The sequence below is a fragment of the Puma concolor genome, chromosome C1, assembly GCF_028749965.1.
Source record: "Puma concolor isolate L17-30 chromosome C1, mPumCon1.1.hap2, whole genome shotgun sequence".
Classification (NCBI taxonomy): domain Eukaryota; kingdom Metazoa; phylum Chordata; class Mammalia; order Carnivora; family Felidae; genus Puma; species Puma concolor.
The window spans coordinates 175,143,603-175,161,755 of record NC_141674.1 but is presented as its reverse complement, the minus strand read 5'-3'; the positions used below and the strand labels follow the sequence as shown (position 1 = coordinate 175,161,755).

The following is an 18,153-nucleotide window of genomic DNA, read 5'->3' as shown; positions in this document are numbered from 1 at the left end:
TCTACCCCTCTCCCCCGCTTGTGTTCTGTCTCAAAAAAACAAACAAAAAAATTAGTTTAAAAAAAATCCAATTGTACTATTTCAATCACTACACAAGTATGTAAAATATCTGAAAGACACTAGGCTTTCCCTTTTACATTCTAGCTTTGGCTCCGTTTACATATAAAGTCAAGAAAACCAGCAGGAAAAAGAAAAATAAAAAGTCACACAAAAAAATACAACTAGAAATGAAATAAAGGTTATGTTTAAAGTTAACAACAACAACAACAAAAAGATGAGAAGCACAAGTCAATAGCTTGAAAGAAAGTCCTCAACAACATATGTGAGAGCAAAACTTCACAAATCTAAGAAATAAGAAATTTTAGATTGAGGTTTCCTTTTGTTCCTGCAGGCTCTGTAATACATAAATATCATTCAAAAATCAATTAAGCTTGCCACCTTGCACTGAGTTTTCTACTAAATTAAACTTTTAATCACAGAACCCTCCATTTTCCCTTATTGTTTGAAAGGCATATGTATAATATTTTGAAGATATTCAGGGCAATATTCATTATTTCATATAACATAAAATTCTACTGAAAATAATGACTAGTAAAATTAATAGAATAGGTACTGAAAGTGTTATTTTCTAGGTAACGTTCATGTCAAGTGGTCTTGGGCAAGGAACCAAGGTCTACCCACTGAGATCTAGACCTTTTCATTTTTAATACAGTGTTCTACGTGTGTTAGGCTTTACAGTCAATGGATTTGGGTTGACTGCTAGGGTACTTTTTTAAAGTTTTTGTATTTATTTTGAGAGAGAGAGGGAGCGAGGGGGAGGGACAGAGAGCATGGGAGAGAGAGAATCCCAAGCACGCTCCACACAGTCAGTGCGGAGCCCAATGCAGTGCTTGAACTCAAGAACCATGAGATCATGACCTGAACCAAAATCAGATGTTTAACTGACTGAGACACCCAGGTGGCCCTAGAGTGCCTTCATTTAGATGTCTCCTCAGCTTACTTCCACTTTCATTTCTCATCATGCCCTCAATGCCCTCACACTACACATAGAAACTTTATACTCACATACAGATTCCACATATGTAGGTCACACAGAATTACTTTTCATTCATAAACATCTTTTACTCATCTATGCACATACTGTTTCCTCTACTTGGAACCCTCTTCTATATGTAGTGAATTCCATTTCCTTTTTCATTAGCTAGATCATATGTCACCAAGTGACCTGGGAAGCCTTCCTCAAAGGCACCAGGAAGAGTTCAATACTTCCCAGTTATGCCTTCTTTATTCGGTATAAATGTATTTGTGTCTACCACTCAGAATTCAAATAAAATAAATGTAGATTGGTCTTCCAAAAATATTTTTGAAATCTTCCCTCCTCTCCACCTACCCAAAATCATGCCCTGGAGTAGGAAGGAAAGCACATTAAGCATATTTATCTTTTTGTTTAAGAGCTTCTTTAGTTTCTTTAAGTGCTATGCTGCCTTTAAGACAAAATCCAGACGTCCTTCCTTAGCTACTACTATGTGTCTTAATGTATGTGACCAGCTACAGTGAAATCACCTTCCAACAAATTTATACACTAAGCATCCAGTTACATCTTTGGTAAACACTGAAAATAAAATTAGCCCATAAATTATTTATCACTCAGTAATAGATACACCATGTATTCTTTAATTTATTTATTTTTTAATTTACATCCAAGTTAGTTAGAATATAGCGCAACAGTGATTTCGGAAGTAGATTCCTTAATGCCCCTTTCCCATTTAGCCCCTCCCCCTCCCACAACCCCTCCAACCACCCTCTGTTTGCTCTCCATATTTAAGAGTCTCTTAGATTTTTGTCCCCCTCCCTGTTTTTATATTATTTCTGCTTTCCTTCCCTTATATCCATCTGTTTTGTATCTTAAAGTCCTCATATGAGTGAAGTCATATGATATTTGTCTTTCTCTGACTAATTTCACTTAGCATAATACCCTCTAGTTCCATCCATGTAGTTGCAAATGGCAAGATTTCATTCTTTTGATTGCCGAGTAATATGTACAAACACACACACACACATACACACACACACACACACACACATATATATATACCACATCTTCTTTATCCATTCATCCATTGATGGACATTTGGGCTCTTTCCATACTTTGGCTATCGTTGATAGTGCTGCTACAAACATTGGGGTGCATGTGCTCCTTCAAAACAGCATACTGGTATCCCTTAGATAAATACCTAGTAGTGCAATTGCTGGTTTGTAGGGTAGTTCTATTTTTAATTTTTTGAGGAACCTCCATACTGTTTTCCAGAATGGCTGCACCAGTTTGCTTTCCCACCAGCAGTGCAAAAGAGATCCTCTTTCTCCACATCCTCGCCAACATCTGTTGTTGCCTGAGTTGTTACTGTTAGCCATTCTGACAGGTGTGAGATGGTACTGATTTGCATTTCCCTGATGATGAGTGATGTTGAACATTTTTTCATGTGTCAGCTGGCCATTTGGATGTCTTCTTTGGAGAAGTGTCTACTCCCGTCTTTTGCCCATTTCTTCACTGGATGATTTGTTTTTTGGGTGTTGAGTTTTGCAAGTTCTTTATAGATTTTGGATACTAACCTTTTATCTGATATGCCATTTGCAAGTATCTTCTCCCATTCTGTCGGTTGCCTTTTAGTTTTGCTGATTGTTTCCTTCACTGTGTAGAAGCTTTTCATCTTGATGAGATCCCAATAGTTCATTTTTGCTTTTGTTTCCTTGCCTCCGAAGACGTGTTGAGTAAGAAGTTGCTGTGGCCAACGTCAAAGAGGTTTCTGCCTGCTTTCTCCTCAAGGATTTTCATGGCTTCCTGTCTCACGTTTAGGTCTTTCATCCATTTTGAGTTTATTTTTGTGAAGATACACTATTTATTCTTAAACGATGTTTTCTTTCTATTACCTTATTTTCCAACCAAAAAGAAAAAAAGGCACCCTCTTGCTTCTATACTTTTTCTTCTTTTGAAGGACGCTAAGTTTTGTTTCCTGACACAAGCTTATAATCTATCTTTTCTTAATTGTGTGAGAGAAGCCAGGCTTTTCCTGACTTTCACAGGCAGGAGACAGAGACTCAGGCTTTCAGATACTACCACAAAAGCTTTGAATCTCCAGCAAGTGATGCATAGAGACAGGGATGTGTAAGAAATTATTCTCCTGCTGCTGTTCCATGCTCAGCAACAGTGGTTCCAGCAGCAGTAAAACACAGGACCAATGGTTCCTCTGCTAGCTTCTGTGGCCCATTTTTTAGAAAACTAGTGAGTTATCAATATCCTTCTAATAACTTCCTGTTCAGCTAAATTTAGCCAAAGTCAATTTTTATTGCTTTTCACAAAGAACCCAAACCTATATGCAAAATACACACACATGCATTCTACCATATATACCTGTATCTATATACCCTACCTCTCCATACACTACTAGCATACAATGGTGAGCAGAAATAAATTTGTTCCCTGCTTTGAAGAGCTTAGTCTAGCCAGGAAAACAAACACATCATAACATAACCAGGAAAAAAAAATCAACGTAAATTTTAGCTCAATGAAGAAAAAGAGCTTCAGTTAGGGCACTAAGACCGTCTGTATAGCAGAACCTGATGAAACAGAGGAGGAGGGAAATTGGTAAAGGCTGTTCACAATATACTATTTAACACCAAGCATTTCTAGATCGGCAAAAAGCACCCTATTGTGGAGCTGGCTGAGGTCTGTTCTTTTTACAGGAAGGGCTAAAAGTCACTATTGTTTTCTTAAACAGTCCATGAAACAAAGGAGCCTAAAATAATTCATGCAGTTAGTTACCAACCATCAAATGTTGTGGCAAAAATCATCAGGGAGCCTTCTCAAGGCTCAACTGAAGTTTCAGACTCACAAAACTGCCAAAGGCCACACATAGCACCAGTCTATTTAGAGGATATAGGGCAGAAGCAGACATCCCTCCCTGATCAGAGTGCTTACGTGACTTTCCCCGTGCAGTAGTGCATACATACGGATATTCAGAGCTCTTCTCTTCGCCTCACTAGGTAACAGCTCACACAGGAAGAAACAAGATATGGTGGGCAGAGAGGACCTACCCCAGCTTCAAAGCTTCATGCCCCAAAGGAATGGTACCTCTTATACTAACTTCACAGCCATTGCTTTCAGAATTCCCACAAAGGACATGCCATTTATAAATCATTGTACTCAGGGAACCCTAGAGCTGCGTACAGCATCCCTATCATGTATTTTCAGTCTATTTACAATTTCTCCCAGTCTAAATGCAGTTACTGACCCAGGACCATTTTTAGCATAAGCAATGATATCTAGTCACTTAACCACTCAGGATCCAGTAAAATAGAACAAAAAGACAAGATCAAATTGGCATGCAGATAGAAAAGGGTTTCAGTAACCATTTTCCAACAGCCAACTACTGATAACATTCAATGTCACTGTCCCTGTATGTATTAATTCAGTTAGGCTGCATTATGCTGTAATAACAAGCGTCCCTAAAATCCATTAGTTGAAAATAACAAAGAATTATTTTGTACATGTACATCATAGATTAGTAAAGCGTCTATGCTTCAAGTCTTCCTCACTCAGTGACCCAGGCTAATGGAGGCTCTATCATTTAAACTATCACTACTTACTATGGCATCTGGTAAGAGGAGAGGAAGAATAACTCCTAATCCTTCTACCCACAATTGATACACTTCTACTCATGTTTAATTGGCTAGAAAAAAAGTCACATGGGCATATTTAAATTCAAGGTTTTCCCAGTTTTAGAAACACGATACTGATGGACAGTCGTGATATCTACCACATCATATAAACCAGATATAATTTAAAAAAATGATTTTGTGAATTTTATTTCCAAAATATTAGAATCAGCATGGAGCCCTTTTAAGCATTAAAGTCTCTTCTGCACCCAGAAACACAATAAAGTAGCAGATAAACTACCTAATTTAAATTCTTCATGATCACCCCAGCAATGTATTACAGAATGTAGAAAGGTAGGTAATTTTCCCAACTAACACTGGAAAAATGACAAAGCTGGACAAGCCTGTCTGACTCCAAGGCCTATTTCCTTTTCAAGACATCACAATGTACAGCAAATATAAAGTCAGTGAAGAAAGAAGAGTCACAGGGCAAACTGTACCACAGCATCAAGAAGGTTCGGAACAATAAGGGGACATGAGAGTTCCAGTCAAAGAGCAGAGACTTTAAAATAAGGAAGGAATGGTCAGTGGAGCAAACTGTAAAAAGTCCAATAAGATGAGGGGTCCAAAGTGTCCACTGAAGTAGGTGGCTACTAACGATTTCAGTTAGAGCCACTGCTGAGTTGCCAGACTGAAGTGACTAAACATGGAAAGTGATGAAGTGGATTCAATTATCCTGGATGTGAAGAGACAGAGAAAGGAAAATGACTGAGAGGAGATAATGTTCAAGGGGAAGCTGTTTTGATTAGTTTTTCAGGTAGAAACAATTTAAACATGTTTGAAAGTCAGGGAAAGGAAAAGTCAGAGGAAGGGAAGGGAACAGAAGGGAGAAAAGAGAAGGAAAGAAAAGAAAAGGAAATGAAAGAAAAGGAAAGGAAAAAAGAAAAAAATAGGGGCTCCCGGGTGGCTAGGTCGGTTACGCATCTGATTCTTAGGCTCAGGTCATGATCTCACAGTTCAGGTTCATGAGATTAAGCCCTGCGTTGGGCTCTGTGTTGACAGCAAGGACCCTCCTTGGGATTCTTTCTCTCTCTCTCTCTCTCTCTCTCCCTCCCGAATTCGTACTTTCTCCCTCATTCTCTCTCTCAAGTAAATATTAAAAAATAAAAAGAGAAAGAGAGAGAGAATGAAAGAAAAAGGGCAAATGCAGAGCAGGGACAGAGAGAAATGAAAGAACAGGCAGTGTCCATGAGAAAGCAGAGGGAGTAAGTGGTAACAATACAAAGCAGCTTGTATTTACTGAGCCACCGCAATGTGCCAGTCCCTGTACTAAGCACATTACATGTCTGAACTCACACACATATTAACTCATTCAGCTGAACACATACCCAGGAGCAAGTCTGATGAGGACAATGCATCGGGCAGCTGGCAGTAACAGACAGTGCAAGTTAAATAGCTGTAAGTGCAGAACCAGGGTTTGAGCCCAGGTAGTTCGCCTCCACAAACCACACTAATATGCTCAGCTATTGTCTCCCTTGACATGCGATTGAGATGAGGGAAAGATAGACAGAAAAGCCACTACCTCCCTTGAGATGCTGAAAAAGGTAAAAAAGATATTTGTGGTGCAGAGATGTTTATGTGTTTGGGCTTGGATGGAATGAGCTCCTCAGGAGAGGTGTAAGACAAGTTTGGGGGATGCTTAAACGTAAGCATTTCTTCCACAGTCAAGACACAGTCTGACAGTGTCTTTCTAGATACACGTTATTCTGACTAGCTTATTGCAATCTATATTATCGTCTTTTCTTAAAAAACAAAACAAAACCTATTTGGACAAAAATTCTAATTGTAAAAAACGAAGTCTTAATTTATATATTCCTTTTATGAGGGAAGTCTCAGAAGTTATACAACATGATTACAAAAATATCTTCAGGAAAAAAGAGAACAGACCAAAAAATACTTATCTGTACACCTATAACTAAAACTTTATTTCTTCACTATAGGAAAGGCTCTTATGATCCATTCATTCACTCACCTATTCAATTTGCTGAGCACCAACTTGTACTAGGCACCAGGCATTGCTGTAGGCCCTAGGGCTGCAGCAGTGAACAAAACAGATTAACACACACACACACACACACACACACGCAACTGTTCTCATAGAACATACAAACTAACTGAAAGAAGGAGACATTAACTACCTTACATAAATACCTTATGTAGCAATGTGAGTATTCCAGGGGAAAAAAAAGGCAGAAAAGAGGACAGAGCACAAAGTGGGAAAGGGGCAACTGCAATTTTAAATTAGATGGTCAGGGAATGACTGAGAAGATGGTATTTGAAGGTAGGGGTGGAGGGGGCACCCAATGGACATTTGAGAAAACAATGTTCCAGGCAGAGAGAAGAGCCAAAGCAAGGGTGAGGTGGAAATGTGTCTTTTGTTTATGAGCCACTGCAAAGAGACCCAATGAGGCTGGAAAAGAATAGAGAGGAGAATAGCAGAAGATGAAGTTAAAGATACAAATAGTGGACTGAAACTCAGGGACCTCTCGGCTCCTATAAGACAGATGGTAAGGTATTAGTGGAATATGAACAGGAGTGTTATAATCGGAATGTTTTAAAAGAATCACTCTGGCTGCTGTAGAGAACAGTCTGGGAGTATCCAGGGCAGAAGTGGGGAAAACAGTGACACATACCAGCTCTCTTCCAACTGCTCCTCCAGGTTTCCTATCCACCCTGCTTTTGGCCCAGGATGTTGACCAGGATGAACTCACGGACTGCCGTGTCCCCTGGCTCCCATGTGGATTCCACCAGTGGGGAGCACACACAGGATCAAAGGGAGGGAAGAGAGTGAGTCAGGGTGGTTTTTTTCCCCTGCTCCTCCCTTCCAGTTACTCTGGACTGGCTACTGCCCTTGGACAAAAGCCACAGCTCCTGTCCTGTGGCTTTCTCCACCTAATCCTCTGAATTCTAGTAACCACTCCCTTCCCAATCTACCTTCAGGCCAAGGGGCCCAATTGTAATGAGACCTTGCACAGTAGTCTTTTAAAATAGTTCGTTTACTAAAAGCTCCTCAAACTATCCCAATTTAAGCATACCATCTCTTTCCTGGCAGTACCCTTGCTAACTCAGGAGTCCAGGGCAACAGTGCAGGTGGGAGACAATGGTGGCTTAGACCAGGATGTGAGCAGCAGAATGACAAGAAGCAGTTAGATTTTGATTTTCTGATAGATGTAATGTCACACATAACTCCAGATTTTGGCATAAGCAACTAAAAGGATAGAATGCCATCAACTGAAATTAATTTCTTAAAATCACAAATCAATAGAAAATATAAGTAAATATAGTAAATAGTGGTGCACAAGAAAAGGAATGCTATGGCTTACAAACAAATGCAAAGATGATTAATCTTACCATTAAAGGAATGTAAATTAACATAATCATATAAAATATACATAAATAGATACATAATATGGATAGGATAATTACAATATAAAGTTGACAAAGATAAATGTATGATGATAAATGGTGTTGTCATGGATGTCAGAAAAGGAGGAATTGTAAAATTCTTCCCATTGTAAAATTGGGGGAATATAAACCTCTGTGAAGAATAATTTGCCACACCTATCAAAACTTCAAATGTACATATTTAAAAATCCTCTGCTAGGACTTTATCCTACACACATACTCACACATTTGCATAAATACATACATATAAGATTTTTCACTACTGCAGTGTTCATAATTACAAAAGATTAGAAACAATCTAAATGTCCAGCAACAGGAAATACAAGTTAAATAAATTAGGTTATATACACTAAAGAATAAATACCATCAGTATTTTGCAAAGAACAAGATAAACTCTTGCTTATATATACATATGGAAAGGAAAACTCTACAAAAGATTTATATTGTTGGGAGGGGTGGGGAGGAGTCAAGTGCTTAACAGAAATATTGAGTATATTCTTATTTGTGAGTCTTTTTTTTAAGGATATACACATATGTGGGAGTAAGAAAATTCTAAAAAGATCAAAGAAATTGTTTAGAACAACTGCCTCTAAGCAGGTTGATGTGAGAGACTCCTTTTTTTCATTGTATACCCTTTTTGGACTGTTTGAAATTTTTTTTTACCAAGTGCATATATTAATTTGTTAATAAACAGAACAGTACATAAGCTAAATTTAAAAAAAGCAATAAATAATCTTGTGTTCCATAAAAACCTATGGTGTTGAGAAATATATCTGAAAAGTACAACTTATCAAAACTAAAGTATGGTTTCATTTTATTATTATCTTATTTTGTTAGAAGATATAAATGCCCTGACCCATATTATTTTGAATCACTGGTGTTTCTCCATTTGTAGTCAAATAGAGCCTATTGACATACTCTTGGGGTTTTCCAAATGTCAGCCATATATGGAAAATACAACAGGGCTTAATGTAGATGATTTCAAATGGAAAAAAACAAATATGTGACCTGATTTCTATTAAGAGTTAATTTAATGACAGACACTCATTTTGGCACTGACCAGAATGCCAAATGGAACAGCCTATACCACAATTCCTGTTTCACTAATATTATAATTCCCAGAACTAATATATTTTAGAACTAGCAGGAAACAACAATATGGAAAAAAAATTAGTTGTCTTTAGGCTTATCTTAAAATATTCTCTCAAAGCCAGCAAATCAAAATTGTTAAAAAATTCTGTAAAACTATTTTACCAAAAGAATGCCACATTATTTCTTTGAAGATTCTCTAAGTTTGCACAAATGTAGACAAATATACCAATACAAATGTGTACAGGATTCTATATATTTTATTTCATTGATGTAAATGTAAAACAACTTTTTTCTTCCCATCTTCCTCATGCTATTTTTCTCCTTTCCACCACAGTCTTGTCTGACACAGAAATTTGTCCCTATAGATAAGATTTTAATGTTATCCAAACCATAATGCATAATTTATCCAAGAAATTTTGGGTAAGAATTTTTTTTTTAAGTCAACCAAATCTACTTGAATACAAAAATTCCTCAACTGGTTTTGGTAGCACCACTCAAGGTTTTAGATTATTTCATGATTAGGGACTTGATGTATAATTGTCAGTAAGTTGCACTTCAATTTTGCTGACAAAGAAAAAGACAAAAAGCCTTGTTCCTTCTTCTCAGAAGAGACAGAAAAACACTTTAATATATTTCCCCAGATTTCTGCAAATTCACACAGTTTGAAACTGAAGACATCCAAAGCAGTGAAAATACAATGTATTTTTAAGACTTTTATACATATATGACAAAATTGTAGGAAAAATGTTAAGTCTTTTGTCTTCATGCAACCTTCCTAGGGATCTGAAGTGCTTATATAAATTGTTTTATTAAGTTGTTACATTTAAGCTAAAGTAAGTTCTTTTAAAAATTAAATGATACTAAATAAATATCTAATGGGGGGAATGAAGGGGTTTCGGGACAGCACCCGCCCCACCCCCCCCAAATGTGCCATTTTGGCATATGGATTATTTTGAGCTGAAGGCACTTGAGATCCTGTGGACTCAAGAGACTTTTGTCGCTCCCTTAACCACACAGATGAAGCTAAATTGAGTATTTTTCTCAGAATACGGGTTATTAACAGAGACAAACTTTATCTGAGTGACCCATCTGTATGGCAGGGCAAACATCTAATCATCAAACATCTGCTTCTCTATTATCACTGCATGAAATGCATTCCTTTCCTCTGAAATCCCAGACCCCTACCCCCTTTCTCCTTAGTTCAGGATGACATACTATACCTCATTCTGCCTGTCTTCAGAATTTCCATGTCTATATGGATTCCCCATACATACATGCACCTATTAATTTTGATTTTCTCCTGTTATCTGTCTCCTGTCAACTTGATTCTTAGCCCAGCTAGAAGGGCCTTTAATGGAGACAGAAATTCTTGCTCCCCAACAGGAGGGAAAGGAAGAGAGGGTAAAGGAAAAGAGGCCACTGTTGCAATATTTACCTGTGGCATCGAATTCGATTGGCTGGCACCCGCGGTGAGAAGACCAGTCACACTTGAGGACTTGCCCTCCTTCCACAATCCCAGGCTGGGTAGTGTTTGCTTTGGGTGCTCCCACCAGAAGAAACATCCTGGTAAAATACAAAAGGGAAGATAAGATTTTAAATGGCACAAAGCATAAACAGTAACCTATGATTTAGAAAGAACAATCATTCTCTTGCTATTATCCACAATTATTTTTAACCATTCACTGAGGGCATAATCTATCTTCTACACTCATTTGATGCTCTTACAAACATACATTATTCAATACAGTTTATCCATGCTAATAACATCTTATAAGGCAACTTCAGAGTGACATGTCATTTAAAAATCTGTGCTGGTCAAACTGTACACTTTAAACATATACAGTTTATTATATATCAACCGTATCTCAAAAAAGCTGTTAAAAATGTGTGCTGGCTAGAATCTGGGACAGATGTTTTGATTTAGGGTTTTTTGGAATGGTTTTTTTGTGTGTGGTCTGCCATAGACTTTCTATATCCTGAATGCTAAGCAAAACTAAATAAATAAATAATTCTAAAATATTGTAATTCTACATACTATCATTTTTTTTCTTTTTGAAAACATATCTTGTTTTGGAACTACTGTACTTCAGTATTTTTTTTTTAATGACTAATAAATATATCTTTTCAGAGGATTAATCTAGTCAATCCTGGCCAAAGAACAGGATCGCTATTCAATTTCTTATCAGGATAAAATGAGCAGGAGACAAAATAATACAGAGTCCAGTTTTTAAGCAAAAGAGACCTTTTCATTAGTTTTTTCTATTCATTCAGAAAAAGAAACAGCTTGAGTGTCTCGTCTACACAGAGCACAGTCCTGGGCACTGGGAACATCACCATGAATAAAACAACCTCGTTTCCTGCTCTCGGTGGTGTTTACATTCCCTTTGGGAAGAAATAGAGAACCTGACCAAGAAAATCAGTCATGCTTACAAATGCTGTGGAGGAAAAACTTCTTTACATAAAGGAAAGTAATCTTGAAAGAATGGAGGGGAAAGACTTACTTTAGATAAGGAGAAGTCAAAGGAAGTCTTCTGTAAAGAAGGAAGAGGAAAGACCTCGTTTAGATAAAGTAGCAAGGAAACTTATTTTTAAATAAACCGAGATGTACAGGATTAGATGGTCACCAAGGAGTGTTTGTGTGTTGGGGTGGGGGGGAGGGGTTGGGGGGGAAGGCAAGGTGAGAAAGGTGGGATAAGGGTGTGACATGAAGAAGTAGATGGGAGCACCCCGGGCAGAGGGACAAAGACCCTCAGCAAGAAAATGATCAGTGTCGGAGAGTTTCAAGAAAAAGGTGTGGCTGAGGCAAAAGAGCAAGCTAAGAGTGACACATGATAAAGGTGGGGAGCTTGGCAAGAACTAAATCAAGCAGGGCCGTTCAACTAATGTAATACTCTTGGATTTTATCATAAGGTCTATGTGAAGCCTTTGCATTTTTTTTTTTAAGCAAAAGAATGACACAATCTAATAGAGAAAACTATATTTGGTGCCTTCTGGGGAAAGGATTAAGGAGGGAGGGGAACAAAATGGAACAAGGAAAGTAAGAGACTTTCAGCAGGGAAGGGAGGAGATAATAGTGACCTAGATTGGGAAGGCGGGTGGAGAAGGAGATGGGTGGGCAGACTTTGGAAATAATCTGGAATAGAATGAACAGGAATAGCTGGTGGCTGTAATATGGGGGAGAGGGAAGATTAAAAAATGTCACCCAGGTTTCATTCTGAAGTGCATGGATGGGACAACAATTTACTGCACAAAAAGAAAAAAGCCTAAAGAGTAAGGAAGCAGAAGGCAGATTAAATATTTACAGGAAAACCAAGAATTCAGTTCTCAATGTTACTCTGAAGTATCTGTTAGACACCAATTGGTAGTCCGGAGCTCTGAGGAGAGTTTTGCCTCAGAGATCATGTATTGAGAATGTCAACTTAGAGTAGATGGGTTCATGCCGGGAAGCTTCAGAAAGAAGAGAGCCAAACAGTGAGCTCTGGGGAGCAAGAGCCTTTAGGAGTCAGGTAAAGAAAGAGGATATAGTAAGAGAGAACGAAAAGAAACTGATTGAAGTATAAAAGAAAACAGGATATAGTTATACATGGAAGGCCCTCAATAAATGCTACCACCATTATTATTTCACTTCCTCATTAAACATTTAGTCACTTAAATTGTAGCATAGAAAATACTTCACTGCCTTTCCTTTTTTTTAAAGTTATGAACAAAGCTACATTTTAATATGAGATGTGCTCATTTTAACTTTTACTTATCAATTTCAATTTCATTTCTTCCGGGTGGTATCTGCTAAATCATACTTAGACTCGTCAAGAGCTGGCTACATGACTGACTGGCTGGTTTAACAGGAATCCTGCTTTCTGATATTCATCTTAAAACTCCATACTCAATAAAAAAAAAAAAAAAAAAAACACTCCATACTCAAAATAAAGGCAAGACTCCCAACCGAACCACACCCTGTTTAATAAAGCTTTATGCAGTCATATTTGGCATCAGTAAAACATCAATGCTGGCTCCTTCTCATCACAACCAACTTAGTTTTCACTCAGCAGGAAAAAAAAAAAAAGACTATGAGTAGGAGAGGCCGTACCCCCATGAATAAGAGGGCACTCAATGTCATCCAGCCTCCTTTACTGCAGGGGAGCCGGTTAATAGCTAAACTATTTATGTAAATAAATATAATTTTATATTATAAATATAAATAAATATAAATAATTTTCCATTTCAAAAGGTCAAAAATTTGGCCATACACATCATACAACTTCCCCTATTCATCTGGATTAAATGTTTTTTTTTTTTAAATTTTCTTTCAATGTTTATTTATTTTGAGAGAGCGAGAGAGAGCATGAGCGGGGCAGAGGCAGGAGAGAGGGAATCCCAAGCAGGCTCCACACTGTCAGCACAGAGCCCCACGCGGGGCTCCATCTCATGTGCCCAAACTGTGAGACCATGATCTGAGCTGAAATCAAGTGTCAGACACTCAACCAACTAAGCCACCCAGGTGCCCCCCTGGATGCAATGAGTTTTGAGTGCATGACAGGGAAAAGAACATTTCAGACAAGTATACTTTTCAGGGTCTACACCTGAAAAGGCTGGGGTCAAGTCCTGCAATAGTCCTAATAACCATAATACCATCACAGGTGTACATATGATTTCAGTGCTGGGTAACAGCCAGGTTCCAGATGAGGACCAAGGAGGTGGTTCTCAGAATTTGCCTAGAAATTTCCAAGAAAAACTCATTTCCTGACCATCACCACATTGCACATTATAGAATCTTTTATAATTTTTTTTTTATCAAAGCTATTCTTCCTACCTTATAATAAATTGCTTCCTTGAGGGGTACCTGGGTGACTCAGTCGGTTAAGTGTCTCACCTCAGCTCAGGTCATGATCTCAGTTAGAGCCCCTCATCCGGCTCTGTGCTGACAGATTGTGTGTCTCCCTCTCTCTCTCTGCCCCTCCCGCAGCTCACACACTCCCTGTCTCTCTCTCTCTCTCTCTCTCTGAAAGGTAAATAAATATTAAAAATAATAATAAAAATAAATAAATAAATTGCTTCCTTGAAAGTAGGAGACTCTAATTTATCTTTGGGCCTGGCACATAACAAGCACTCAAGAAAAGTTTTGTTAATTGACAGGTAAGTAGCAAGTAAATTCGATAGTTACAGGCTTCAATCTTACGAAAGCCCTATGTAAATAGCCATTTCCACTACCACCAAAAATCATCCTCTATTAAACATCCAATTATTTAAATTACCCTTACAACAATTTCTTTACATACATATTTCTTCTTAATTTTGGATTTCAGACACTTTCTTTACTTGGGCACTATGAGAGAGGGCTGGAAAGTTACTCGCAGTAAGGGACTTCAGCAAAGACACAAAAAAGGACGTGGTAGGAGGGTTCTGAAAGAAAACTGCACTCCACTGGCAGCACAAAGTTCGCATTCCTTGGATAAGACCATGAACATGGCTGCTGCTTCTCATCTGGCCATTTGCACATTGTAGGCCTGAAATGATGGGTAATTAGATGTACTAACATGGGTGTTCGTTAGGTTTTCCTAAGCATACTTTCATGTGCAGTCTTGCACATTGGTGAAATGCCACAGAAATGGTAGAATAATATAAAAGGAATGTGTGAGCACTGTTAACTTCTAAATGCTAGGTTAATGGGGGAGAAAAAAAAGCTGAGGAATGAAAGTACTTTGTCCAAAGTGTCAACATATTTACTTTTAAAGAATATTACAGAAAGTTTTTAAAAAAGAAAAATGGGGAGATGGAGAAAGTAAACTGCCTTAGACAAATGTTAAGTCCTAAGAAGGAGCTATATAAAGAGAAATTAAATATTTATAGAGAATAAAAAGTAAAGGATGATAAAAGACGATATTTGAGAAAATTAAGGAATATAAAAGCAACACAGACTACAGAAAACAAAAGCCCTGTTGATGTATTAGGAAGACGAATTTTACATCACGTATTTTTTTACTAGAATAACAAAACAGCCTGCTAATGAAATGCTTTATAAGAATTAAGTAATTATTGAAGTTCATCTAAGAATGTCTAACTAATGTCTGTAACAACTTAATTAGGATAAGAGAAGTGACAGAGCTGAAAAAATTTGGCAATATAAACAGCAGTGTCTAATAAGCAGTTTGATACTATAGGTTACAATTACCCAATATAAATCAACTGAGAAAGTCACTTGTTCAATATTTGAGCCTCAGCTTCCTGTATAACAATGCCCACTGTGATTACTTCTAAAAAGATTTCTGAATGTGGACAGTAGACAAAAACAAACTTAGAAAATCTGAAGGCATCATAAAAATATAAGATGATGGCCCCAGAATTAAAAACAATTAATAAACTATTCTCTCTAATAAAGTAGAACACATAAAAGTTAAAAGCTATTTTCAAAAAGGCTTTCCTTTCCTCAGTTTCCTCAAAGGATCATTAATTAACTTAAATGCAAGACCTCAAGAGGAAAAAAAAGGAAGAAGGGTACAAAGTAGGGGACTTGCAACACTTCCTGACAAGAGTGGGGAGCTGGGGAAGACACTTGGGGTTAGCTGGAGCTGACAGAGATTTCGCTGATTAGCAGTGAAAATCTGAAGCTGAGCAACTCCGTTTCACATGCCTGCCGCCTTCTGCTGGCAGACTCTATCTCCTCCCAAAAGTTTACCCAAGAACAGAATCAGGATCCTTATCCTCACTATTCTGGTCAAATGACTCAAGACATGTCCATCATTATGGTTTACATACACGGGCAGACTATTAATCAACATCATGCCACAAGAAATTCTGAAAGATAAAGAGCAGAGTGTGTCGGTGGGGGAGGAGGGGTAGAAGAAAAAGGGAGTGAGGAGAAAGTGCAGGACAAGAAGGGGGGTGGGGGAAGACAGAGGATGGAAAACAAAAAAAGGGGGAGGAGAGGTACAGGAGGGGTGGGGAGGAGAAAAAAAGAATAGATGGGGAGGGAGAAGGAAGAGGAAGAGAGAGGGAGACAAGAGGATCAGAGAAACCAACCAGGAGGATGCCTTTCGGATGCACTTCCTATCCAAAGTGGACTTTAAGGGCAGTTGCTTCAGGGAATGTGACCTTCACTACCAAGGAGAGGCAACCAGCCAAACAATGACAAGTACATTTTTTAAACCCTCCAAATGAACTAAGTTATTTGGCTGTTTCAGCACTGACTTCTCCCAAGATAAAGCATGTCTAATATATCTGGCTGACTCCGGGCTGACCAGTGAATGAGCCTTCATCAAAAGCAACTTTCGAAAAATTACCACACCCGTATATAGGAAAAAATGTGTCTAAAATAGCATGAATGTTTTTTCAGAGAGGTAATTCCACTCTCAGATTTACTTTTCATTTAAAAAAAAAGTGCTGCAGGGTCAACATTTATATGACATGAAACAAGCACAGTAACTGTAAATTCTAGACGTTTTCTCTTTTCTTTTATAATGTCCTATAAACCCCGGGGGGCTTAATCAGGAGTAATCAACACAGAGCTTGCCTTTTAAATTATAAGGGTATAGTCTATATATGTATATTATTTATGACAAGAATAAACAACCAATATAGCCAGAGCCACACAAAGTTCACAAAAATGAGCTGGCATCACTATGAGAAGGGTTATGAACATGGTTACAACGCTGAGGTGAGAAACTGTGCGTCAACACTGAAACGTACATGCAAGTTGTGTCAGGAAAAGGGGCTTCATCCAGGTTAAGCAGTCTGGACTTTCTCTCTGGCCATGAACGTACTGTTGAGGAAATTTTAGTAGAGTACCAGATCAAAAAGATGCTTCAGAAAGATAAAACTATCAGAAACATGTAAGATCTAAGAGCCAAAGGATGGGGACAGGGATGAAGATCTGAGTGCCACAGACCACCCTTCTAAGCTGAAATCAAGGAAGCTGAAGTCAGGTGCAGAGCAGAGAGGAATGCAAGAAATATTAACAAGGAAGAATTTCTAGGACCTTCTGTCTGGTGACTAATCACTGACTAATATCAGGGGACTACAGTAGGAGAGGCAAAGAAAAATAGAAAATGAGAGGGAGGAATATGAAATTATTTCCAGGGCAACAGAGAAAATGATGGCACCATTATTAGAAACAAAGGTGCAACTGACATCACCACTTGGTGAAAATGACTGGAGGTAAGATGGGCTGGTCAAGGAGGAGAGATCCACAGGCTGTGGGATTATGAAGTTGAAGCTCTATTTTTAAATCCAAGATGCTGCCAGGGCAGCAGTTTTATTTTAAAAGTTTTCCAGGTGCTGCAAACAGGAAGTCAGAATTGAGAACTACTGAATGCGCTGTAGGACCTTCTGCGACCAGGGCAAACTCACCCACACCTCTTCCTTGGGGTCACAGGAACATGAAGCAACTGTAAACAAGGCTTCATTAGTATTTAAGGGGGGGGGGGGCAAGAATTCCAATCCAGTGTTGCTCATTATAGCATTATGTGAAAATAAATATATATGTAAAATGAGAACTGTATACCTTATATTTGAAGAATAAATAAGAAAATTGTCCAGTTACTTTCTTCTTAAAAATTTAAAATTTGTGGGACACCTAGGTGGCTCAGTTGGTTATGCGTCTGACTTCGGCTTGGGTCATGATCTCAGGGTCCATGGGTTCGAGCTCCACATGAGGCTCTCTGCTGTCCGTGCACAGCCACCTTCAGATCCTCTGTCTCCCTCTCTCTGGTCCTCCCCCACTAGCACTTTCTCTCAAAAATAAGTAAACTTAAAACAAATTTTTTTTTTAATTTGAATCCTAAAATTAAATGGACTTTAATTTCATACCCTGTCTTTTGATCCCAACTTGCCCCCAACCTCACACCAATCCACTCTAACAAATAAAGACTGAAAACCTTTCTGGCCTCAGTGTCCTCATCTGTAGCAATGAGTTTATCTACTTCCCTCCTTCCCCTGGTGCTTTGTGCT

General features: G+C 38.2%; 1 protein-coding gene across 1 annotated transcript in view; it reads right to left on the bottom strand.

The window, feature by feature from the left end:
- ITGAV (integrin subunit alpha V) overlaps positions 1 to 18,153 on the bottom strand; it is a 92,733-nt gene that overhangs the window by 71,574 nt on the left and 3,006 nt on the right. Inside the window, exon 2 of the mRNA XM_086719108.1 lies at positions 10,646 to 10,773. Coding sequence (XP_086575234.1) covers positions 10,646 to 10,773 — 128 coding nt within the window. The remainder of the gene's footprint in view (positions 1 to 10,645; positions 10,774 to 18,153) is intronic.